Source organism: Sciurus vulgaris, assembly GCF_902686455.1.
Source record: "Sciurus vulgaris genome assembly, chromosome: 1".
NCBI lineage: Eukaryota > Metazoa > Chordata > Mammalia > Rodentia > Sciuridae > Sciurus > Sciurus vulgaris.
In genome coordinates this window covers 152054353-152081054 of record NC_136461.1, presented here as the reverse complement: position 1 = coordinate 152081054, position 26702 = coordinate 152054353, and the positions used below count along the sequence as shown (strand labels likewise).

Here is a 26702-nt window from a genome sequence, read left to right as displayed (position 1 = left end):
GAACATACAAAGGATAAAATGCTGGAAAATGATCCAGACTTCCAAAGGAGTAAAATTCACCAGGACACAGAGAACATTTATAAAAGAAGGAAGAAAGCACTGTACTAACTGCTCTTCACAATTAAAAAGGAAATAAAACATTAATTCTCAATGTTTCTAATGTTTTAGAGTAAAAAACATTATTAAATTTATCTATATATTTATACTCTATCGGTAAGTGAGTTCTTAATGTTTTGACATTTTTAAAGATCACAAGCAACAAAATTTTCCCACTGGTTGTTAAGGATTCCTTTGTGTGGTTGCAAATTATATGGTCATTTTTATGGTCCTGCACCATCATGGAGAGCCAGGACTACCTGTATGTTCTTTTGTCTTCCTAAAACCCATGAAGTTCACATCTTCTATTTATGAAACAAAATCTTGTCTAGAAAGAATATATAACTAACTGAATCCAACAATTTCCCACAATTTGGTCCTGGAGAGAAAATTGTACACATTTTTTTATTTTTTTCAATTTCTGAGTACTATTGAATTCTTCTCCCAAATACAACTTTTTCTCAAATAATTAACTGTAAGAATGTTGTGGTAGAAAAGTAGCCTAGATACTTACAGATCTGGTCTGTATGAACCAATGTTGACATAGGACCTAAAAGTATAGTTTGTCCAGTTAATGGATCTTGAGACAAATGGGGGTGCATTGGATGATGGAGATGGCTGCCATCATTGGAAGCACCTACAGAACATAAAGAGATGCTTACATTGGTAATGCTTATGGAGAATGACAGATTTATCTTGGCACAAATATTTGACAGCTTAAATATTGCTGTTTTCGCCAAGTGCTTTTTGAGAATTCAAAAGTAAATTGTCATAGTAAAGACAATGTCAGCTTTCACTGTACATTCGCTAGATGAATGTTGTATCATAATGTTGTATATTAATAATGGACCTTGTATGCCATTTCCTGGAATCATTAGATTTACTGCCTATTATTAAAACAATTCCAAGAATCTCTTGCCTCAAGCTTACAGTATTTGTGATCACCCTAATACCATGATCAACCTTTATTTCAGAAAGATATCATTAGAAACACAGTAAGTACCAGAAAACTAAAAATAAATATAGTGATTTTACAAGGAAATTTAATCTAAATCAAAGCTTAAATGGTTTCTTATTACTCACGTATTTTTTACAGCATTAAAATCTCATTTTTTTTCTTCTACTATTTTGTGTCAATAATCCAGGAGCAAAATATTTATTTTTAAGCTATTTAGTGTATATATGTGTGTGTGTTTAGGATGTTTTATAATACCTATATTTTTGAAGTTTTAAAGGAATTAGGATATATAGATATAGATATATATACACATATATATATATTCACATACACATATGTGTACACACACACTGTTCAGGAGGTTCTAAAAGCAGGAAATACATTTCTATTTACCTTACATGGAAAGATCTGAAAATGGAAGTAATAGGGACTGTGGAGGAAAGATGGTAGATTCTGGTAAGAATGGGGATTTGAATTTTTTCCAGTATTTTTATCCCCACTCTAATGGGTTCTGCAGACTTTCTAAATGTAACAAATTGAATTTATTATGTCATGGTAGAAGAAAAAAATTAGGAACATATGGCAACTTGAAAAGATGAAATAAATATGGACAAAAAGTAAATAAATAGGGCAAACTTGTTCTAACCTACTTAGTGTGATTTAAATCAATATAATAGAAATTCTTAAATGTACTCACCACCCAGTAGCATTTCCTGAAGTAGGTTGTCAATTTTAACCATGCCAAAAAGCTTCACGAACTGTATTTGCTCGATCATTTGCCAGGTGATGCTCTGCAGCGTGGGCAGGAGCAGAAGCAGCTCTCCGAACCTGCCCCGGGAGTCATATTGCCTGTCATTGATGTAGTCCTCCAGACTGATCTGCACTTGGAACCGCATGTTCTTAATTTTTACTGGGTCACTTAGTCCTTTTGCATCTAATAAAGAAACAAAAAGAACAATTTGAAGATTTAATCGAGCTAGAGTGTGAGAGTAAATATTCTAATATGAAAAACTAGTTTAATTTTCATTATATTATTTTTCAGGGGATTTTGGAAAACAAACCTGGGTCAAAAAACACAATTGCTTTCAAGCAAGCATACTCATTGTCATCAATCTGGATTTCTTGAAATGGTCGGACAAGCTCATCTAGAACACGATTGGCCACACGGCTGATCTCGACTTCACAGCTGTTACGGTGAATGACGTAGTTGTTTCCTAAGAGAAAAAGAAAAATGAACTATCTCCTCACCCAAATTGTCAGATGTTTAAGTTTTTACAAACCAATGTTTAAAATGGTCTACTCTTGATGTAGTTAGTACTTCATCCCTCAGTGGTGTTAAGTTAGTGATGTTAGACCTCAAGAATACTTAAAGAATCAATAACGATAATGGGATCACGTGCATTTTAACAACTTCAGTCGCTGATGATAGCACAAAAGTACAGTCTCAAACAAGCTAATAATTGACAAGGGAGAATCAAAATATAATGATTAGCTTTCCCTTTGTCAGTCATCTATTAGTGTCTTACTCATTAAAGAACATAATACAAATCCTTTAGAATCTTCCTTGCTTACAGTGGATTAAAAACAGCACTCCTTTGGTGCCCCGGGCCTAGGAAGGAATAAGAACTATTTTAAGAAGTCTAAATAAAGGAAGTTGATTTTTAAGAATGAGCGTGTGTATTCTCATGAATTACCTCACTGGATGGTATATTCCCTCCTCCCGGTTTCTTTAAACGGAGGTGGGATGACCACTGTAAGGGGCTGAACCCGAAGAAGTTCAGCATTTGTATAGGGAGCTCAATCACCTAACCCCTCAAGATCTTTCTAACTTAGAAATTCTTTGGCTACCATATGATGAATGGGCATTATAGTTTCTGAAAGAAAGCTAAATTACTATTTTGTTTTTATAAAAAGCATAATATTCCAAATTCTTCCACTGCATCCAAGACAACTGTTACAGTTAGGATCTTGAATACTTCCCAAAGGCTTCTTTGCCAGCTCATGGAAAGTGATGGAATCTTTAAATAGTGGGGCCTAGAGGAAAGAAGTGAGGTCCTTGGGGTCATGCCCTTGAAGAGGATATTGGGACCTACTCCTCCTTTCTCTCTCTCTCTCTCTCTCTCTCTCTCGCTCTTTCTCCTTTCTGGCCATCACAGGGTAAGTATCTCTTGGTTTTTTTTTTTTTTGGTAACAGAAATTCAACTCAGGGTACTCGACTACTAAGCCATATAGTCAGTCCTATTTTTTATTGTATTTAGAGACAGGGTCTCACTGAGTTGCTTAGTGCCTTGCTTTCACTGAGGCTGGCTTTGAACTTGAGATCCTCCTGTCTCAGACTCCCAAGCTGCTGGGATCACATGTGTGCATCACCACATCCAGCTGAGCACTTCTGTACTACACAACATGACACTCTGCCTCACCAAATGCCCAAAGTGACAGGACCAACTGACTGAAAATTCCACAACTGTGTGGGCCAAAATAAACATTTCTTCCTTTTAAGCTGATTATCTCAGGTCATAGTCACAGGAAGTTGACTAACAAGGATCTTCAGAGTAACAATACGTCCAAAAGTATGCATTCAATGTAGCCCCATTCTTTTCTTCCACCCAGCTTTATTGAGGTATGATGGACAAAAAAATTGTACATATTTAAAGTCCGAAATTTGGTATTTGGATATCCACTTTCATTGGGAAATAATTATTATAATTAAGCTAATGTATCCATCATCTCACATAATTACCCTTTTCTGTGTTTGTGAGTCTTACACTTTCTTATGAAAAGTTTAACTTTACCTAATTAATTGGTGTAAAATAATTTAGAATGATATACCAGACATTTGGTTTTCTAGAGTATATTGCATTCAGATCTACAAGGAGAACACTATTTGGGATGCTTATTAGGAATGCAGAAATGTTTAATAGAATTTCAGGGCATAGTCTCTGCAGTCACATGATATGGTTTAGAATCCCAGTTCTCTCCTAGCTTCGTGATCTTAGGTGAACATTCTCTGCCTCTGTTTCTTCAACTGCAAATTGGACTAAATAGAAGAATACCTATTTTAGTGATTAAATGAGAGCAGGTATGTATATGTAAAGCACATAGAGTAGAGCATTTATGTATGGAGCCCTCAAGAAACCTTAGCTATTGTTTCATTGTGTTCCATTCATTTATATTTGAGACCAAACCATCTATCACAAAAAAAAAAAAAAAAAAAAAACAACTCATCAGCCATATGAGGTGGCACGTGCCTGAAAGTCTAGCAACTGAGAAGGCCAAGACAGGAGGACTGCAAATTCAAGGCCAGCCTCAGCAATTTAGCAAGACCCTGTCTTGAAATTAAAAAAAATAAAAACAGCTGGGAATGTAGCCCAGTGGTAAAGCCCCTGGGTTCAATCCCAGTACTAAATAAATAAACAAACAAACTACTCTAGTTCTCATTTTGCACAAATCATGGAGAGGTAAATCTAATAAACATTAGAAGGATCTCAATATTCAAAATCTAATTTATGGAATGAATCTAACAGAATCATGTTATATACATATATAAATTCACGAAAGGGAATATCTCCTTTATGTATATGGAGAAAGTACCAATCAAAAACAAATAACTAAAGGACTGAAAGGAAGATCAGAAGAGTAGAGGAGAGAGAAAAGGGAGATGGAGGAGGACAGGAAGGGGCAGGAGGAATGGAGATTGAAATCAAATTCCTTGTATGTATATTTATGTCAAAAGGAACCCAAATACTATGTCTAAACACAATTCTGTAACTACAAAATCTGATTTTTATGAACTAAGTAAGGTGGAGAATTGGAACAATTAATGAAAACAAATCTTTTCCTCTGTGTCTTTCCCCTCTCTACCTGCCATCCTCTTTGGCTTTTTCTATCACTTTTATCAGAATTCTTCAGACATTCCACCAAACATTTTTCTCTGATTACTTTATAGCATCTTATGGGCAATGAGATCTTAATGGATAAACATGTTAACAAGTACAAAATAGTTATTAAACAAATACTGAAGGAATGTGAAAATATAAGGGATGCCATAGGTGGTCATTTAAATCACTAATTCTTTGTTCCGCTGAGATTTAAGCATACTTCAATATTATTTTTATTGAGTAACATCTCCTTTTCATTTTTAAATCTTAACAGTCCCTGATCATCTCACTGCTCTCTGGACTTACACACAATTGAAGCAAGAAAGTATAAAGCTGAGTGAGGACACCATTGGTTAAGTCCCCCTGCAAGGCAAGAGCACCACTGACAGTGTCTGTAAATGCTTGGGACACACCAAATAGATCCTGCATATTATTATACAACAAAAAAGGCACAATATCTCCTTTATTGAAAAAAAAATACTTACCCAAAAGCAAAATATCTTTATACATCATGGATCTCTTTGTAGCTCCAAGCAGTAAGTGCTCCCCTGCGTGAGCTCTCAACAGGGCCACCTTAATGAAAATTCCAAGTTTAACAATTAATTATAATACATAATGATTAAAAGATGGCATAATATGAGTCTGATTAACTTTCAGCGTTCTTTAAGCATGGGGTGTTCTAATAAACTATAATATTCATAGGCATTTGCTATCAGTAAGCCTTCTAGCTTTCTATCCTAGGATGTCAATAGAATTTATTTTGAAAATTTCTAAAACTACCTAACAAAGTGACCCAATGGTATGAGAAGAAAACCAGATCAGTTCACTATTTTGGAGGTAAACAGAATCAGGCTAGAGCTGAGATCTCAGGGTGACCATTTACTACCCCTTTGACCTTGGTTAGGTCCACCTGTATGTTTGGGACTCATTTGATTTTATCTGTAAAATGGAAGTGGTGATAAAAAATCTGTTTACTCATGAAGACAAAGGGATAAAATTCATGTAAAACATAATCTCCTGCACATAATAAACTGAATTAAAAAAAAAAAAAAAGCAAAACGAGAACTTGTGAAGAAAAGATAGAGTTCTGGGCTCTCCCAGCTTCTAGATTGAGTTTCTGATTCTTTGCATTAAGCTCTGAAATGAGCTTCATTCCCATACTCAATTGCAGGCTTGGCATCGCCATGAGGAAGCATAGGAAGCATTTCAAATATAATGCATACCAAAGTCAAGCATCTCTGATGTCTTAATCACCTTAGTGCAAAGTGTTTGTTTACATCCAAACAAGATTCTAACTATACAGAAAATCTAAGTGCTGCTTCTCAAAATAAAAGCCAAGTTCATCCACTGTTTTCAGTTTCCATTGCTACTACCAGAGTCCAGGCCCTAGTCATCTGTGACCTGGATCATACCCATAAGCTCAAAAGGTATTTTTGCTTTCCTTCTGGTTCCTCTATTATACATCCTTTTATATCATCCTTCAAAGGGAGATTTTTAGAATAGTAATCTCTTAATATCACCCCTCTGCTGAAAACTCTTAATGGTTTCTTTATTGTTCTTAGGATAAAATCCAAACTCAGAATCCTGACCTCCCAGGTGATGGAAGGAATGGGAGAGGTTCCATGCTCTGCCTCCCACCCCCATGTCTCTAACTTTATCTTGAAACACTCCTTGTTCACATTGCTCCTGCCTGACTCAGAACCCTTGGACATGCTGTTCCGGGACCCAGTACACTTTCTTGTGTTTGATCCCTTGTCATACAGGTCTAAGGGACTATCTTCTCTGATCCTCACTATAAAATGTCTCTTCCATCCCCAGTCATTTTCTAACAACTTATTCTATGTCATTTTATAGCATTTTATAGAACTTATCCCCACCTAGAATTAACTTACTCATAATTTGTATATTTTTTATTGTCTGTCTCTCCCAAATAGAAAACAAACTTTATGAGACTAGTGAGGTAATCTGTATTTTTCCGGCAGAATACCCATAGTTCCTAAAACTGCACAGGAGTCTCCTAATAAATGTTCAGTGGATAAACTTATGGAATGAATTTAACAAGATTGAGGGTTCAGTTTCAGAAACTGTAAAATGGAGATAACACCTACACCATGGGATCTCCTGAGAGAATTAAATAAAATAATGTGATTGATAATGTATCTTAAACCTAGTAGTTCCCTAATGCCTTATCCACAATACACATTCACTAATCTGTGGCTATTAATGTCATACTGTTAATGTGTCGTATCAGTTAGCACACAAAACCCATTTTTGACTGGTTACTGGATTTCTGTTTCCCAATATTTAAATCATTGTCTTCATACAAAAGTCAGCAACTTTTAAACGACAATGATCATAAAAATATAAAGCTGATAAATAACATAACCTTACTTATATGGCTTGGGGTGAGACTAGTAGGTTTTAGCAATGTAGCATTATTCATTCTGGCATAACCTTCTCAGTCAAGCTATCTTTATGACATGTCAATAACAGTGACTCATTCCAGGAAGGCAGTTACAGAACATTTTAAGAATGATTTCAGATTTCACAGTATTTTTTTTTTCCCTTGCTAACAGGTAAAATGTTCTTTTAAAAATATAACTGCTCACTTCCTAGGATGATTTTTGTTCTCTGTGTAAATATTTTGCATGACTTTTGCATAATCATGCCCTTCCCCTTTTATTATTTCTTTGTTTTTGTGTATCAAAGATAAAGAACACCAGTCAAAAGGTATATAAATATAACTGTGTATAGCACTTATCATGGTTATTTTTCTCAATGTGAGAAGAAAGGAAACTTTCAAATGATTTTCATCTACTTAAAAAATATATGCTACCTAATACAAAGAGTTTGAAATAAATGTGAAACAATCTAATCTTCATAGACTAATTAGGATATTCAAGCTTTTAATTCTTAATTAAAATATCTCAACATGTATGAAAATATAACAATGTATATATTAGGAAAAGATGACTATCTAATTCTCACTATTTCTAGACTTCAGATCATGAATCTATGGACTTTTTTTTAACACAAATATAATTTTTATATAATAAATGCTAGAATAAAATTAATAGCCCAAATGGCAAAACTTATATTTTAATTGCATAAAGCACCACAAAGACTCCAACACTCTGTTTGTTTTCTGTTTAGGCCTGGCCAGGTATTTCTGAGGGATTTTATATGGGACCTTGGGGAAACCCAAGACATCACAATACACCATTTATCCCTGGACATTTACTCTTCTAATACCTTGACTCACAATGATAGTTATTTGCTAGTCTTTCTCCTTCACATAAGTTAAACTCCAAGAGGGCAGAACAGTGTTTTGATCAACTCTTATCCAATCAATAAGTCTGCTAGACCCCTAAAACAGAAGTCAAACAGTAATGCCTTGGGATAGAACAAGAAGGGGAAAAGATAAGAAGACCAGTCCTTTTCTCACAAGGTAATTTGTCCATTGCTTAATGTAGTAAATGTGTTACAAATGGGATTCAAGGGACACAAAAACTACAGGAAGTTTTTAAAATCTGTTTTAAAGCAGTCATAATTTCTTCAACTTATACCTGGTCATCCAGTGGTAACTCACAGAAGGCTGGGATGTATTTAGCCCATTCTACCAAGACCAACAGCTGCTGTTTCATAGATTCGCAGACATCACCAATACTTGCAATTTTCTTAACATTTATGTCAGTACTGGCCCCAGGACTTGAAGCTGAGATCTGGCATTAAGAAGAACATTATATTCCTTTACTATTTAAAATAATACATAGCCATTGTTCTCCTGTTTCCCCATAACTATGTGAAGTAAATACTATTAAAGCAGGCTCTATCATTGTCACAGAATCTTGAAATATATTAAACATTCTTTAATTGAGAAATAAAATACATATCAGTTTTCAAGTAAAATTGAAAGCATTCAATATATAGCACAACACTCTGAGAGCAGTATCTTATTTTAAAGGTCCAATCTTTAAACTGAGTTATCAAAACTTTGGGGGAGTTCCACACTTCAATAGGTTGCATAAAGAGATAGGTAATTTCCACATGAAATATGCTTTGTGCTTTTATTTTTAACTAAAATTAAAATTCCCTTTAGGAAGTTCATCTTCAATTTGTTGATCCTCATGCAGAAAACATTTATCTAGTAAATAAAGTTTACCAAATTGGGAAGAAAAGATTTTGACAAGAAACCAGAAATATTTATGATGTTGCATTAAATAAAACCCATCAAAATAAAATTAAGATAACCAACCCTGACTCAGCAATGTTGAAGAGCTTAACGTATGATACATTTTTAAAACTGCAAATAATATTGAACTCTATAAATAAGTGATATTAAAATGTGATTGAAAATACAACCTAAAAGTTTTTGTGAACTTTGTTTTTGAATAAGAATTTGTGTATGTCTTCATGTGTACCTGGATACTTCCTCACAGTTTCCCCTTAAGCCATTCTCTAAATGCTTTATTGGACCATCAAGTAATCTTCAAGTAATAGTGATGATAATGGGAATGTTAACCTCATCATATTACCTTTGCATTATCAAAAACGAAAGTAGTCTCACTGACTCTTTATAAGAACTGATTACTTACCTATCTCATAATTTGTTCTATAATAAAAATAGTATTTTTACTTTATAATAGAAAAATATTATTAACATTTCTAATAAGGGTAATGCTAAAATAAACTTTCTTCAAAGGATTTTCTCATAGGATCCTTAAACCGTTTATTTTTATACATATAATTAATTATTTTAAAAATTTTAGACCTGAATCATAGAAACTTCAAATAATAAAGCTATTTTTTTTCAGTGCTTTCTTAATTCTGGGTATGCATTTAAATACCTGTTTCCAAAGCAGACGTCAAGGTCACTCTCTGAGTTCAGAAGTCATCTTCAGAGAAAGAAGCTCTGATGACAAGTCTTCACTATGCTTTCCAAAATTTACAGCAACTGATTTTAACCAATAATATAAAATACTGTGCTCCGCAACATTGTGGTATGCATTAATAACTTTTTTTTTTTTTTTTTCTTTTTTCTTTTTTCTTTTTTTTTTTTTTGGTACCCAGAGATTCAACCTAGGGGCGTTTAACCACTGAGTCACATCCCCAGTTCTGTTTGTGTTTTATTTTGAGACAGGGCCTTCCTGAGCTGCATGGGGCTTAGCTAATTTGCTGAGGCTGGCTTTGAACTTGCTATCCTCCTGCCTTATCCTCCTGAGCTGCTGGGATTACAGGCTTGCACCACTGGGCCTGGCCATTAAGAATTTTTAATCAACCTTATAAACAATTTTTTTTTCCCCAATCTTAAACTGAAATTCGTTTCTTTTTTCTTTTAATAATAAGGTCTTGTTCAAAAAAAAAAAATGTCAAAATCAAATCAGCAGTCCCATGAATGCTCACCAAATCAAAGTCTTAAACTTGAGTAGGTGTGATTGACTTTAGTGATGAGCATCTTTGGATGAACTGATTATTTTAGCATTATGCTCACATGCAAATAGACTTTTCATTCTATTAAACAAAGCCGGATGCTATCGTGCAGCGCGTACCTGGCGAGACCGAATTTCAGCTTGTGACAGTGTGTTAATAGAGGGGATATTACTGCCATCGAATGTGCTTCTTCTGGTGCTGATTCTATCACGTTCATTTTGCACAGCTAAGAAGAAAAGGCAGAGTATTACTGGTCAGATTTCTTTAAGATGTGTCATGATATACAGTTTGAAGTTAAAAAAAAATTACAAAAAAGCAAGAAAATGTCATTCTAAGAAATCCTGGTGGTAGAAAGTAGGACTAAAGATCTTTTCATTCTGTACCATTTTCAAAAGTCAGAGTAGCTAGGGGCTTGTCATTGTCACTGGAGATCATAAAATACTGTTGTTTGGGACTTCATGATGTTGAGCATGATTGAAAGCATTGGTCAACCTGTTTTACCATGTTATGTTTTTAATAGATTGGTTTTTATTCTCTCAAAGTTAATAAAACTATAAGCTAACTAGAGGAAGAGTGTCACCTATGAGACTGACCAGGTCAAAGATAAGAGTGTATTCCCTCTCAGAAGATATGAGTCATCGATCTTGAAATTCTATTTTCTTTTTCCTATAAACACTACCAAAATAGAAAGTAAATTTATTTTGGTTTAGATGTCTTTAAGATTGCAATATTATGATCTCTTATGAAATACTGTTCTTGAGATAATTTATAGCATAAAAAAAAAGCTGCATGAGTCTGCAGTATCTAATGAAAAGACTGAGGTTTGAGTGACAGCTTTTTGGAATAAAAGAATCTCACATTATATGAAAATATATGAAAAGAGACCTGGAACTGCATCCTTTTTTTTTTTTTTTCAGGAAGGAAAGGAAGAAAAAATGTATTTTTTCAAATCCCTTGCTGCAAATTACATTTTTAAATATAAAGAAGAGTCGAAAGGGGAGAATTAGTTATAAATTTGTGTAAATATTCATATAAATAATAAAACAAGTAAGATGACAAAGGTGGATTTCAAAACTTAGAAGGCAAAATTATTTTTCCTTTATCAAGGAGAAAAACAAGGCTTGGAATATCTAACTTATTTAGGTTAATGTTCTTATTTAGGTTAATAGTCTGTCCTGCTAGAAAGATAGAATGTTAAACTATCAAATTTTTGGCAATTATTATTTTATTATAGAAATACACCAAAGTCTTATAACAGAGACCCTAAACTTACTATTAATTATGAAGTCCATTAAATTAGAAGAAAAAATACTGGACTTTTTCACTTTATAAGAGAGTAAGTAGTCTTTAAGTTGGAGTGATTTATTAACATTTTCTTTTAATATCACATTTATTGGAAGAGTACTGTTTTGTGTTTTTTTGTTTTTTGTCAGAGTGTTATTGATTTTCAACCTGAACTGACTCATTTGGAAATGCATATGTAGAAATAAAAATTAAGATGTTTGGTATTTTTTTTTAAATTTCATTTACATGATCAACCACTGAGAGACATCCCTAGTCTTTCTTATTTTTGTCTCACTAAATTGCTTAGGGATTTGCTAAGTTGCTGAGGCTGGTTTTGAACTTGCAATTCTCTAGCCTCAGCCTCCCAAGTCACTGGGATTCTACACATGCACCACCATTCCCAGTTGATAATTCCAGTATTTTAGAAAAAACAAAATTAATTTCATCAACTGTAAAATTCATAAAGGAAATATAGGATTGTTATTTGTTTACAGTTTAGTAGAGGTAAAATTTGGGGATCAAGGAGAAATGGATGGAGAAAATTGACAAAAGTATGTAATTAATCCCATAAACTACCCAATAGAGCTTTTAGGACAGTAGCAAAGTCATTTTGGAAATGAAAAATTGTTTTGCTTTAATGTTGTAAACTTCATTTCTCTCATCTTCTTTTAAGGTTAGCAACTTGAGAAATGCTAATGGTTTTTTTTTTTTTCAATTTTAAAATACTGAGAGATAAAGGAAAAAACAAACTATATTCAAGATGGATTTTATGTATTTTAACTTCTCTAGTATACTGATTTTATTTGTTTTGATCTTTTTAAGCTCATGATATACTTGTGAACAATAGCTCATTATAGATGATAGACACAGGCATGTAGCAAAACTGAAAGAAATAAAACCTTGTAACTATCATACCTGCCAAATGTTTAGAATGTGTTCATCACTTTTGTGTCTAAACTAATCATATTCAGAATGTACCAGAATATAATTAGATCATTTAATAGGATCAAAATGAAATTAATATACACTAAAATACCATATCAATCTATTGTCTCTGCTTATATTCAGCACTTGCTAGAATATCACCTCTCTAAGAGGAGGATTATTTGGTCTATTATGTTCAGTGCTGAAACCTCAACACCTAGAACAGTGTTTAGGAAATAGCAATCTTCAATAGCTATTTGTTAGATGGATGAGCACATGAAAAAGTAGATATTCCATTAATGTTCATAAAATGAATAAAGATATTTGATTATTATTAAGAATAAAAATGTGTTTAAAATATACTTTCAATCTATTCATAGATTTTGCTATTTATCTTTTGAACTGGATATTGGAATGCTGTTTGGACAATAATTTTGTAGGCAGCAATAGCATAGTGTTGAAGAGAATGGTGTCAGTAGTTAGATAATCAATTGCCAGATAAAGACTGGCTCCACCACTTACTAGAGGGGTCTTGGGCTAAATTCTTTAACTCAAAGAACTCTTTCACAGATTCTTCACTACTAGATTGAGGAAAATCAGAACTCATGTGAAAAGGTTATTGTAATTAATGAGAATGTTTGTGTATGCCATTTTTCATCAATAATGTTAATTATCATCATCATCATTATTAGTACCTTCTTTTTTCATTCCTGCTCGAAAACACTTTCTTAATCGACAGTATCTACATTGATTCCTTTTGTCCTTGTCAACAACACATTGGCGACTGAACCTATAACATCAAACAAAGATGTTAGCTTACAGCAAACCATCATTTTTCAAAAAAGAAAATATACAAACAAATGGATTTTACTATAGTCCAATTTGGCTCAAGAGAAAGAATGTGTAAGACAATTAACTATTTCCAGGCTCATGACCAGCATGTATATGAAAATATAAACCTCACCTCTCACATGGTCTTTATAATAAAATAAAACTGAATGACTAAGTTTTGGCCAGTGTTCGTGATCATTTCTATCATGAGTCATGAAATTAAATTTAGTTTGAGAAATCTTCTGATGTAAATTCTAGTTGCTTAATGCTAATTGGTTTCAATGTGTTAGAGAAAGTATCAGAACTCCATTACCTGTGCTTTTGTACTTTTTCTCCTTTTAAACATTCTTCAATTAATTTTCAATGCCCTCACCTTTAACTGAAATCTATGCTAAATGCCAAATTACAGGGCTGGATTTTCAGCTCACTGGTAGAACCTGAAGCCCTGGGTTCAATTCCCAGAGTTGAATTGCCTATCAAAAGACAATTGACAACATCATTGAGAATGTAGTTTCTGCATAAGGTTGTACCACTTCACACACATTAGAATGACTGTAATTTTAAAAACCAGGCAGTCCAGCAGTTGGTGAGGATGTGGAAAACTTGGAATCCTCACACATTGCTACTTACAACATTAAATGCTGCTGCTGCTGCTGCTGCTGCTTAAGAAGAAAGTTTAGCAGTTTCTCAAAAAGTTAAACACAGAGCTGCCATATGAGATGGTAAGTCTATGCTAGGATATACTCAAGAGAAATGAAAACTTCTGTCCATAGCAGAATTATTCATAAGAGTCAAAAGTGGAGTGATAAGCAGATGAACAAAATATGGCATGTCCACACAATTAATCTTACTATTTGTCAATAACTAGAAATAAGTCCTGGTAGTTGCTATAACATATTTCTAATTTAAATGAAGGAAGACAGATACGAAAGGTCACATATTTGTGTGATTTCATATACATGAAATGGCCTACCTGGACGTGGTGGCACACATCTGTAATCCCAGAGACTCAGGAACTTGAGGCAAGAGGATCACAAATTGAAGACTAGCCTTAGCAACCTAGGGGGGCCCTAAGCAACTTAGCAAGACCCTATCTCTAAATAAAAAAATAACAAGGGCTGGGGAATGTAGCTTAGTGGTAAAGTACCCCTGGGTTCCATCCCTGGTACCAAAAGAAAGGAAAAGAAAAAAGAAAAATTCAGAAGAGGATTATTAATCTTCTAAGTAAGATTAGTAATTACCTCATATTGTTGAAGAAGGAGCTGGGGCAATTGGGAAGTGATTGCTAAAGATTTCCTTATAGGGTATGAAAATGTTCTAAATTTATTGTTGTGATGATCACACAAATTCAAGTATGCTAAAAAACAGTGTATTATATACTTAAAAAAACAACAACAGAATATAGTCTGTTCTAAAATTAGTTCACCATTCACTCTTGGTAGAACTTGGGGATATTAAACGACATCAATCTACAATTTTAAAATGGGGAAAAGGTCTTGCCTTAAAAAGGATGTTGTGTGAATGTACTTCGGAGTTTGGGGGACATGTTAATCATATAATAAACAATAATATTTCTTCAAAATTCTTATCCATAGGCATCGATATATTCTGATCATTTGAAATTGATTATTAAATGAAGAAAATAAAGATATGTATTTTGTGACCTATAAAATTTTTCTTTAAAATACATGATGGCAGCCAGGAGTGGTGGCACAGTCCTATAATCCCAGGGACTCAGGAGGCCGAGGCAGGAGGATCACAAGTTCAAAGCCAGTCTCAGCAAAAAGTGAGGTGCTAAGCAACTCAGTGAGACCCTATCTCTAAATAAAATACAAAATAGGGCTGGAGATGTGGATCAGTGGTCAAGTGCCCCTGAGTTCAATCCCTGGTCCTCAAACCCCTACAAAAATACATGAATGGCCACTTAAAATAGAACAAGAAGTAAAGCCTACTTCAAATGAGCTAAAGAAGAGCTGTGTATTCAGAATGAGGAAAAACTCTGTACATTTTAAATGAGGGTTGAAAGACTCAGGAGGAGGCTAAACATCACAGTAAGGAGAACACAGCCAATCAACACTAAATTAGTAGCAAAATTGAATAGAATACTATTAAGTACCCACAGTATATAAAATCCTGGTGCAGAGATTAAACAGATGAATACTACCTCTCTCTTCCATTCAAGTAAATTATAACCTAATACAGCACATAGAAATTTGTAAGTAGCCAATACCAAAAGCATCACGTGAGAAGTATTGAAACAGCAGTTTCCCTTTAGAAGGAAAAGTCTGGCTTTCTGTGTGATGGAGCAGTCAGAGAACCTGGAAGTGGAATTTCTGAATCTAAGAAATGAATCAATCTTAGGTCAAAAACACTTTATGCCCCTAAACTTGGACCAATATAACTATTTTCTACATGGAAATCCATAGCATTTGCTTAAGACCAAAACTAGCAAATGGGGCTAGGTTGGCAGCAGCATGCATCATGGGTAGAAGCAAGAAGTTTAACCATACATATTACTAGGATATCTTCTAAACTTCTAAAAGCTGCTTTGGGAGCAGTTCTTTCCTACCATCCCCATACAGACCGAGTGAAAATCCCAAAAGCCCTTGTTTTGGTCCTATCAGCTTCTTAAAAGCTGTTCTTGGATTTAGGTGTCTGAATTGCCATTTTTCATATATGCATATTACACTTTTAACAGACCACCTAATTCCTAAAAATGTCTATGTGTTATTTTGCTTTTATTTTAGTTGTTAATTTCTTAGGAGTGCTCAATAGTTAAGGTACTCCTACAGAAAATGCTTATGATGGAAGAAATTGATCTACTTTTTACCTCTAGAATTTTTATATCTATACAAGAAAAGCCCATGTGAATACAAATTTTTGTTTGTTTACCAAGCTATTAAAGTGGATAATTGATATATCTTTTAGCCTTTAGCCTATATCAAACTTCCCTGAAAAGATTTCCAGGAAACACTAGGTAGATTTTTCAGGATTTTTTTTTTTTTCCTTTGGGGGAGGGGACCAGGAATTGAAGTCAGGGGCACTCAACCACTGATCCACATCCCAAACCCTATTTTGTATTTTATTTAGAGACAGGATCTCACTGAGTTGTTTAGTGCCTCACTTTTGCTGAGGCTGGCTTTGAACTCACCATCCTCCTGCCTCAGACTCCCTGGGATTACAAGCGTGCACCATCACACCCAGGTATATTTCAGGATTTATGTATTAATATTGACTTTTATTACAGCCTGGAAAATCAAATGATACCTTGAGAGAGGGCTAACTCCTTCTCAAATGTCCATTTTCTTAAAACAATGTATAAATGTTAACATCCCTTTCATTGACAGAGCAAAATAGAGATTTTCTTCTGTTATTCATTTTGGTCAATAGCCCATATTCAATTTAGATATAATATGCCTTTAAGAACTGTCATGACAATTAGAGTGCAATAACCAAACCTAAACTGTGTTGTGATATGGACAACATTAGAAAAAAAACTACTCGAAATGTGTGACGCAAAAAATGTAGGTAAGTAAGCTTCAGACAAGACACTAAAATTCAATGGCAAAAAATGATAGTATGAGAAAAACAATTTAAATTTTAGAACCAAAAATTAAATTTCATGCATGGAAACCCACAATCTCCAAAATCATTTGCATTTTTACAATTTTGTTTTAAAAGTTCCAGCCTGTAGTACAACACTAAAAAGAAAATCAACATAGAGAAAAATTCATACATTGAGAAACCATTTAAGACAGATTTTAAAATGTTTACTGGTGTACAAACATGTGGTAAAACAATAAAAAGACACAAGGAAAAGATCAACATCAAATTCCAGATGGTACTATAGAAAGGGAAAGTGGGGGTTGATCTAAACTGGGTGGTAGGTATGTGGATTTTATATATATATATATATATAACCAAAAATTAAGGTATATATATATATATATATATATATATACCTTTTTAAAGTCTAATCTGTTTCATAAAAAAAAGGAAAACCTCTATGTATGCATCCTGTATACATATCACACACACTCTATCATTGCCACATAGAGTTTTTGTTCATAGTGTTACAGATATATGAAGGCTCTAAATTTTCTTACTTTGTTTTTTTTTGGGGGGGGGGGAGTACTAGGGATTGAACCCAGGGACATTTTACCACTGAGCTATACCCCCAGACCTTCTTCTTCTTATTATTATTTTTTTAAATTTAGAGATAGAATCTCAATGAGTTGCTTAGGGCCTCACTAAGTAGCTGAGGCTGGCTTTGAACTCGAGATCCTCCTGCCTCAGCCTCCAGAGTCTTTGGGATTACAGGAGTATGCCACCCCGCCTGGCTCTTCCCTTACTTCCTGCATGCTACTCCAAACATCTGAAAATTTCCTTAATGAGCATGTGAAGTACCTGCAGGAATAAACATGGCTCTTGCGTATGCTGCGTCGAAAGAATCCCTTACACCCGTCACAACTCGAAGCCCCATAGTGTTTTCCTGTTGCTCTGTCCCCACATATCGCACATAGACAGTTGACACCGTTGTCTGTGGCGTTCATACTTGTTGTTTCTGGGGCAGAATTATCTGTTCAAAAAAAAAAAAAAAATGAAGAATAGATTTAGAGTTAGTACTGAACATTCTTGATTAAGTTTCTCTAATAATTATTCATGGGGTCCAAAGAGTCAATTTCCTGACTTGCTGGAGTCTTTACATCAGGACTTTCCTTTTAAGCACTGGTTGGTTCCTTTCATAGTTCCCATCTCATATTTCTGACCATTAAATTTTGGAAATTCATGGGGCTCAGTTCCCTGCTATACTTTTTCTCAAGGGAAACTCCTGCAGTCACAAGACATTAAATATCATCTGCATGATGGAATAAAAAAAAGTCATTATATGTTGCTTCTACCTTGAGAACTCCCATGGGCATCAGCCTGAAATAATCAAGTACCTATTTAAGAATTTTACTTTGAAGTCAAATAAAAATCATAAATTAATATATCAAAAACAGAATTTTGATTTTTTCTTTTCCCTGTAGAACTTGTTCTTTCTCCAATCTTCCTTATATAAACCAATGGTTCCATCTAGTCCCTGGAGCCAAAAACTTGGGAGTCTTCCTTGAATTCTCTCAGTCATCCTTCCCATCCAACTCAGTAGTAAATTAATGTTTGAAATACACATTTATTCCACAACTTTTCACCCTTTCTGCAAGATCATCCTTATTCCATTGACCATCATCCTTCCCATGGACTTTTGAAATAGCTTCCAATCTAACTTCCCTGCTTTTAAGCTTGCTCCCTGTTTATTACCCCAAAGGCCCTCAAATGATCTTGACCTAAGAAATTCATACCATGTCACTGTTCTGTGTCCAATCTGCCATGATGTATCACTAGAGACAGAGTAAATCCTATGCCCTTTACCATGGCCTGTAAAACCCAGCATGATGAAGTCTCCCTGCACTTGCCAATCCCACCTTTCTGATCCCAGTATCTGGTATCACTGTTCATCCTGTTCACTATTCTTGAGCAATAGTGCCATTATTTTTTGTTTGTTTGTTTCTTGAAGCCTACTTTCACCTTGAAACTTTTACACTTGTCTGGAAGGAAAGTTCTTCTTCAAGACTTTCTTTGAGCTAGCTATCAGGTTTCTGTTCAAATCTCATATTTTGTATGAAATCTTCTCTGAGAACATATCTAAAAAAGTCACCTCGCATCTACCCTTCAATTACAAACTGGAGATTGGTTATTATTATTACTTTTAATAACAATGCCCTTGTCTAAAATTATATTATGTATTGGTTTGCTCATTTATAACCTATCATGTACAGAATATAAACTTCAAGGCATCAGAGACTTTACCTGTTTTCCAGCTCTTAGAATTATGACCAGCATGTAGAGGGTCTCTAATGTATCATTTTGAAAGAATGGGCATTAAAAATAAATACGTAGATATTTTTACAAAATAAAATGTCTTAAATGAGTTAATATTATTGAATGCATCTTTAAAATCTGTATGTACTCAAAATATATTAACTATAAGATAATATATATCAAGTGCAGTAGCACATGCCTCTAATCCCAGGATTACTCAGGAGACTGAGGAAGGAGGATCACCAGTTCAGGGACTACTTGTGCACTTAGCAAGACTCTATCTCAAAAAAAAAAAAAAAGGGAGATAGTGACAGGAGTTCAAACACAGCCTCAGCAACTTGGTGAGGTCCTAAGCAACTTAGTGAGACCCTGTCTCAAAACAAAAAATATTTTAGAAAATATCAGGTGATGTGGCTCAATCGTTAAGTGCCCCTTGTTCAATACCTATTACCCTCACCCCACAAAAAAAAGCTAAAATGTAGCTCAGAGATAAGATTCTCCTGTACCACACACACACACACACACACACACACACACACACACACACGCACACACACACACACGAGTATATTCAAATTTTAATTCACCATAAATTACATAATAATGAAGATATACTAATACTAAGCCTCATTATATCTATGTAATATAACAAAAAGTTAAATCAAATGTTGTCATATCCCAATTATACCCTGTGAGATCACATTTATTCTATTCACTAATGCTTCTGAGTAAATACTGCTGTATATAATTTCTTAAAGTTGAAAATAATGGGAATATATTTAAGGTTCATCATGCTACATTATAGAATTTAATGCTAAGAATTTTTATTTTGGTAACATTAAAGACATTAGAAATATGCAAGTAAAAACTATTTGAAATTGATTATATTCTGGAATAGTATATGGAAATACTGAAAGGAAATTTAACTCTAAGTTTAGCAATAGTTACATATAATTGACATATAAGTTATATAGTTATTACAAATAGGTTAAATAATAATTGGGAATGGCCATACAAATTAGTTATTTTAGCAAACATTGCAAATTCTTGTAGTAAATCTATTGCTATCATTTAGGAACCTAGAGTCATTTTTTAAAGTCTTGATTCTATTGAGATACTCTATGAAATATGTCTATTCAAAATAGTGACTTCCTAAGAGTTACATTATAGTTTCATTTCAACTCTATCTGTGCTTAAATTTCAGAATTCATCTTTTGGACTATTTTTAAAAAATCTCCCTCTTAATAAGGAAATATAACTGAAATTTTCTTATTGGAAATATAACCAGAACATAAGTCATAAAAATTGCACATTACAGTAGAATATTAGGATACTTTTACCATAACATGATTTCTCAATCCTGACACACACACACACACATTTTTTTTTTCCCTAAGTATACACAATTATAAGATGTTCGAAGTTCTAACAATTACAATCTGTCTTGGACAAGACTTCTACTTGGGGAAAAAATTTTAAATCCAAAGACAATAGCAAACTGCATTATGCAAAGACAATTCATGTCTTATTTCAAGTTAAAATGTTACAGTAGATAAATACCAAGAGCTTTGTATGGCTAAACATTAGCCTGTCAAGTGAGGTTATAATATAAACCTCTATTTCTTTTCATATTTCTGTTCAATACAAAAAGTTGAAGTGACTTTTAAATGTAGTTTCTCAGCAGCAGCAACTGAGAACTGCAGTAATGAAAGGAGGAGGCAATCAGTAAAAGTATTCAGTGTTCTATAGAAACTTTGTTCCATAAGTCATTCTAAATATTGCATAGAAAATATACTTTCATAGCCAATCTGCCAATGTTATTTATTACTGTGATTTACAGCAAATAAAATATCTGCTGAAACTACTCTTTTTTTCCTCTCTAACTAGTCCATGACAGAATTCTGAGGTTACTTTATTACACAAAACTAGGTTTTTCTACCTGTAACATAAAATAGCCATAGCATTATTAATTTAAATTTTGTGATGAAGTGCAAAAGCTCAGATTTGTGGTCTTAAAAAGCAAGACTCAACTCCTCCAGCAATAAAACCCTGATCCACCACCTTGGGAAGCTCGACTCCACTTCTCCCTGCTGTACTTACTTTTTATATATCTATAAGCAGATGAGCACTCACCATTTGAATTATATAAAATCTGCATCGTTTCAAACTCCAAAGTGGTATAAGTTGGGTCCAAAACTTCACTGTAATTTCCCACATCCATGTCCAGAATCGGTTCTGATACCCTCATCATCAACTGAGAGACACACATACAAGTGGCACCTCAAGCCCAGAAAAGCCCACAGTGTTTTGCTTTCAATCTGAGAGTGATAATCCAGAGCTAACTGTGAATGAGCGACGTAAGAGCTACAGTGGGAGGGGCTGTAAAACTGTAACCATCTGCAAGAGGTCATATTCTACTTATTTCTTCTTTTATGGCATATGAGAGCAACTCCTTGCGATAATCTTGGAATGTTTCATGGAATTGCCTTATCTGAAGTGCTTAGTGGACTAACATGATTTCCTAAATTGATTTCTAGTAGACAATAAATGAGGTCATTAAGAGAAGGATTAAACATAGAAAAGGGAATCTCTCAGGTTTTAAGTTGCAATTTTAATGTGCAGTAGCCCATTTCAGGGGCTTGGCACCACATATCACATATTCTGAAAGGCAGAATTTACTGTTATAAATTTGATATGTCAAGACTATAGATGAGTACTGAACAGTTTCGAGCTTTCTTACGTGTACAATAAAACTTTATTTTGGAAGAAAATAAATTTGTAATTTTTAATGACAGGAAATTATGATATATTCCAGTAGCTTCCTGGGCAGATTCCTAATATGATAGTCTCTTTATCAGTTTCTGGGTCTTTGTCGTTTCACATTGTAAATCTCCCACAGGCAGAGCTGTGTGTTGTAGTTATTCAACTAATCACTGTTACATGAGGAAAGTTTCATTTTTTTTTTTTTTTAACTTCTGTTGCTTGCTACATACTAGGCATTAACTGAAGTAAAATTATCCCTAACGTGGATTCACACATACCCTTCATCAACCTTCATCAATATAACATGTATGTCTTTCATGTGTACATGTGGCATTTGAAGTTTGAGGAATATTTAGATGACAGGATTCGATGAGCATATTTACTTCTGAAATTGTGTATTGATATAATCCTGAAAGAATTGTAGCCCCATTTGCATTATAAATTCAGATTTATTTTTCCACATTTGTTGAAGATTAAAATGGAGCAATTCTTAATTGATTTTTTTAAGAAATGAAACTTGTGAATATCCTGTCTTAGATATTATTGCATTTTTTTATTCAGAAAACTGTCCTAAAATAAATTCAAAATCATGTAATCATGTCCCATGTCAAGGACCTTGAGGAAAATCATAGTCAAATTAACAAATTTACTAAATTAAACAGTGAACATTGGAACAGTCCTCTTGCTCTCTACACTTTTACTTGTTCTTTACTTGTTCTGTACACTTTTACTTATATTAAAAATACATTAATACTAATAATATTATTGAACACATTTTATAAGCCAGTTTTCTCTAATGAAGACAAAACATAATTATTGAGTTTCTGGAGAAGTTGCAGCAAGAAAATCCTTTGTTTTTATTTTTTCAAACTTTTTCTCATTGTGTGGTGAAGTTACAAAGATGTGTTTCTTGTGGGGATGAAAAGGATAAATTGTGCATTGGTCCCAATCTTTCTCAACTATGTGGTAAGTAAACATTACTAAGGGACATCACCAATGGGAGTATCCCAACAAGAGGCAAAAAAAAAGAAAAGAAAAAAGGTAGGAAACTCATTTTTAAGACTGAAAACATGAAGAAAAATGTGGTTATAGCTTAGTAGATAATGTTGTCACAGTTTTATCGTTCTACCTCATGTTGTTCCCATGGCAGACATTACTACCAGACCAGAGCATCCAGTTCTATAGTGAAGCATCTTTAAGTAGCCACTAGCACTTAATGGGAGTTTGATTTCAAGATGAAAACTATTTCCCATCCATGTTACTGCAAATTATTTCCCTCATTTCACAAAGTAAGAACTTCAGAATTTTCGGAAGCCATACCAGAACCAAGATGGCAGCCATATCTCCTCAAGTGGGCAGTTGTCTTCTCCTTGATACTCAGATATCAAAACACTCATAGAATTCAGTTATTCTTAGTCTAACAAAAGAAGGATTATCCTTAACTTTGTTCTCAGACATTATAAAGCACAGTAGAAGCGCTCTTTTCTTAAATTCTAGAAGCAGTAATTTACTGAATTAAGTAAAAAAAATAATTAAAAGAATCATGTAAATGGCATACATATGTTTGATAGCTTATTTGATTTGAGTAGATAGAAACACTACTTTTTTTTTTTTTTAATAGAATCAAGATCTTTTTCTTTAAGAATCCACTTCTAGGGATTTGTTACTTTTTTTTTTTCCACTTAAATCTCACGTGCAGCTTTTGATTTCTAGTTTTTTTATGGAAAAAAGTCAAAGCTATTTCTAAAGCAATCTGAATAAAAAGACTTGCTCAATTTTATAGTTTTTACAAAATATTTCATATACTTTTGTCAACTTGCTTTTATTCAATTCCACAGTACTTCCCTTGGTTTTTATAGGGGAAAAAAAGTAAAGCTTTTCTAACATTAATTTTGCATTAAATTGCACAACATTTAAATAAATTACAAAATGAAAATGCAAGAAAAATGGCAATAACACCTGAGGTAACAAATGCATGTTACTCTTGACATGTATACAAAGTTGGAGAGATGAACCGACTCTGGAAAATAATTAGCATGTTCTACAAAGGAAATTGAGGCCCTGAATTAATCCCAGGAGTTAACTAAATGGAGGTTAGAGGTTCTCTTATATTGATTTCAACTTGAGATAATTTGTATTAATAAATTGAATTATATTGTTCTTTATGACCAGTTCTTATTCTCTACTTCTAAACCCAATTAGTCTATATTCGAAATATTTTTGTTTAAAGAGAAGAAAAGGAAGATGAAAGAGGATGAAGAAGAAAAGAAAAAAAAATAGATGAGAAAAGAAAATGTCACAGAGAAACAATTTGTTATGATTAGTTTTGGATTTTTTGTTATGCATCAAAATCAAAACAAATATCACACTCTTAGTATTCCTTTGTGTTTTTCATTCAACAGCGATTGTGGAGTTTTCATGATTCAGAAACATATGCATGCCACAATTGAACAAAATTGAATTATAAAATTAAATTACATAAGCCCTAGATACATGAAACAGATATAGTTTTTATTTATATGTTTTCACATTAAAATTCAGTTATTTTCAGGAAAGAGGCAGATGGATATCAACCAGACAGCCTTTCATTATTGCTTCATCAAGTAATTCCTAAGAGTGAATTCATTTAAGACTATATTAGATTAGGAGCTTAATTAATTATAAGAAAAACTATTTTTATGCCTCAGTGACAATAGAAGCAATTATTCTTAAATAAAAGAGACTAATATCCCTAAACCATACATCCAAAATAAATTTATGAGTACTTTTAAGTCTACTTTGAAAAGTTTAATTGAGAAAAAAAATCATGTGTATATTCTAATACCTAAAATAATTTAAAATTAGAAGCACACATTTTCTAAAACACAATTATGTAAACTTTATATCCAAAACTAAAACTGTAAATGAGAAACTAGGACTTACTGAAAAATCTCTTGGCAGAAGACGCTACTTTGAAGTATCTGTTCTCAAAGCTGAGAAAAATATTACTCTTTTTTAGTGTGATCTCGTGTTTTGTAAGCTTACTTGTACTGTCTTAGCCCTGGTCAGGTCTAATACTCCAGAGAGAATGACGAAATTATTTGTAGATAAAAAGTCAATTTTAAGTAGTACAACTAATGATGTTGAAAAATATTTTTGTCAAAACAATGGTTCTATAAATTGGCATGTGAAATATATAATTTAAATTTCTTTAGAGCAACATAACAAGAGATGAAAACAGCGCAGTGTTTTAAAAAAGAACAATTCACTACTGACTATTCAAGATAATAGCAAAAACATTTCTATCTTATCTGTAACACTATTAAGCCTGTTAAATCGTTCTAAACTTTATATTTGATTTAATCATTCCTTCATAGCGTGATTTAAAATAGCAAACAAGCTAATAAAAATCAAGGTTATTTTCATAAGAGAAGTTTCATGAAAACAATTTGGGATGCTAATACCAATATAAAAAGATTTTATTGGATAGTTAATAAAATTTGCTCACTAAATTTATTTCTTTGAGATTATTTTACCTTACCAAAAGGATACGTTAATCCCAAAAGCACATCTGTAATATTTGTTGATTTCATATTCCACTTTCCAAGCATGAAGAGTAGATAAATACAATCATTAAAAACCAGATGAAATTTCAACAAGTTACAATTAAATTCTTTGTTGTCACTGTAACTTAATCTCCATTCATCTTTTTTAAATAGAAATCTAGCTTCTTCTTTCTCCTAATTTTGATGTGAGAAAATAGGTAAATAAAAACACTAAAATGAGCAAACAAAAATAAGATTAGTTTTCAAAACAAGTTGCTATCATTGACATAAAAGAGGTTTGAAGCTGCCTGAAACGATGGGACAACTCTCAGAGAGTTTAAGTAGCCTGTTCATAAAAACCGCATTATATACAATTTTTATCCAAAAGCAAATTTTTCTTTTCTTTTCCTTGGTCTTTGATCTGGCAATCTAAGCAATAGCCAGCAGAATCACATTAATTCACTAGAATATTAAGGTCAAAGTCTTTTTAGACATTTTAAAAAGTCTATTATTATTAATATTGACACTAATTCTTGACCTAGTATTGCTAAAGATTTCTTAAAATTCAACTGAACATTCATATATTTCCTTAGTTTTATAATTACCCTTAACCTTAAAGAATTATAATTATTCTATAATTCATTTCTTGATTCCTTTTTTTCTTCAATTCGTGAAACTTAATCCAAGGAATGAATTTTAAATTCTTATTTTAGTTTTATGTCTAAGCCACATCTTCTTCTTCTGATCAATGCAAACAATTCACATCACTACCAGATAATGTCATTTGAAGGAAAAATTTATTTGGATAGAGATATACAATCACCTTGTGAAACAGCCTAATTAATTTAGAAAAATGCTGGTACTCTTTAAAATACGTAGGCTTTACCTCAACTCTTCATATTTATTTTATTTGCTTATTAAACCATCAGGTTATTATTTCAAACTAGTTGCACAAAGAAATGTAAAATTCAAAACTAAGGAAGAGTGTCAATTCTATTATGGACAACGGGGACTGTGCAGTTGAGACCTACGTGCAGCAAGATATGCTGTAACTAAAAGAACAGGGACAATATAAGAAATCTGCATATATTAAGCTACCTTCAAGGTCAGCTGCCTTGTGATTCAAAACAGACTCTCCTTTTCAGGAGATAA

At 33.2% G+C, this 26702-nt stretch overlaps 1 protein-coding gene across 9 annotated transcripts in view; it reads right to left on the bottom strand.

Annotated features, from left to right (window-relative positions):
• Window positions 1–26702, bottom strand: part of HNF4G (hepatocyte nuclear factor 4 gamma) — a 135134-nt gene that overhangs the window by 5682 nt on the left and 102750 nt on the right. For 8 of the 9 annotated variants that reach the window (XM_079106370.1, XM_079106369.1, XM_079106373.1 and 5 more), the window contains 8 exons: window positions 17809–17980; window positions 13266–13360; window positions 10482–10588; window positions 8499–8654; window positions 5418–5505; window positions 2116–2268; window positions 1752–1988; window positions 611–733 (listed from right to left, as the gene is read on the bottom strand). In XM_079106370.1, the coding sequence (XP_078962496.1) occupies window positions 611–733; window positions 1752–1988; window positions 2116–2268; window positions 5418–5505; window positions 8499–8654; window positions 10482–10588; window positions 13266–13360; window positions 17809–17980 (1131 nt within the window). Of the gene's footprint in view, window positions 1–610; window positions 734–1751; window positions 1989–2115; window positions 2269–5417; window positions 5506–8498; window positions 8655–10481; window positions 10589–13265; window positions 13361–17808; window positions 17981–21396; window positions 22641–26702 lie in introns of those variants that run through there. The other variant, XM_079106368.1, reaches the window with a different exon arrangement.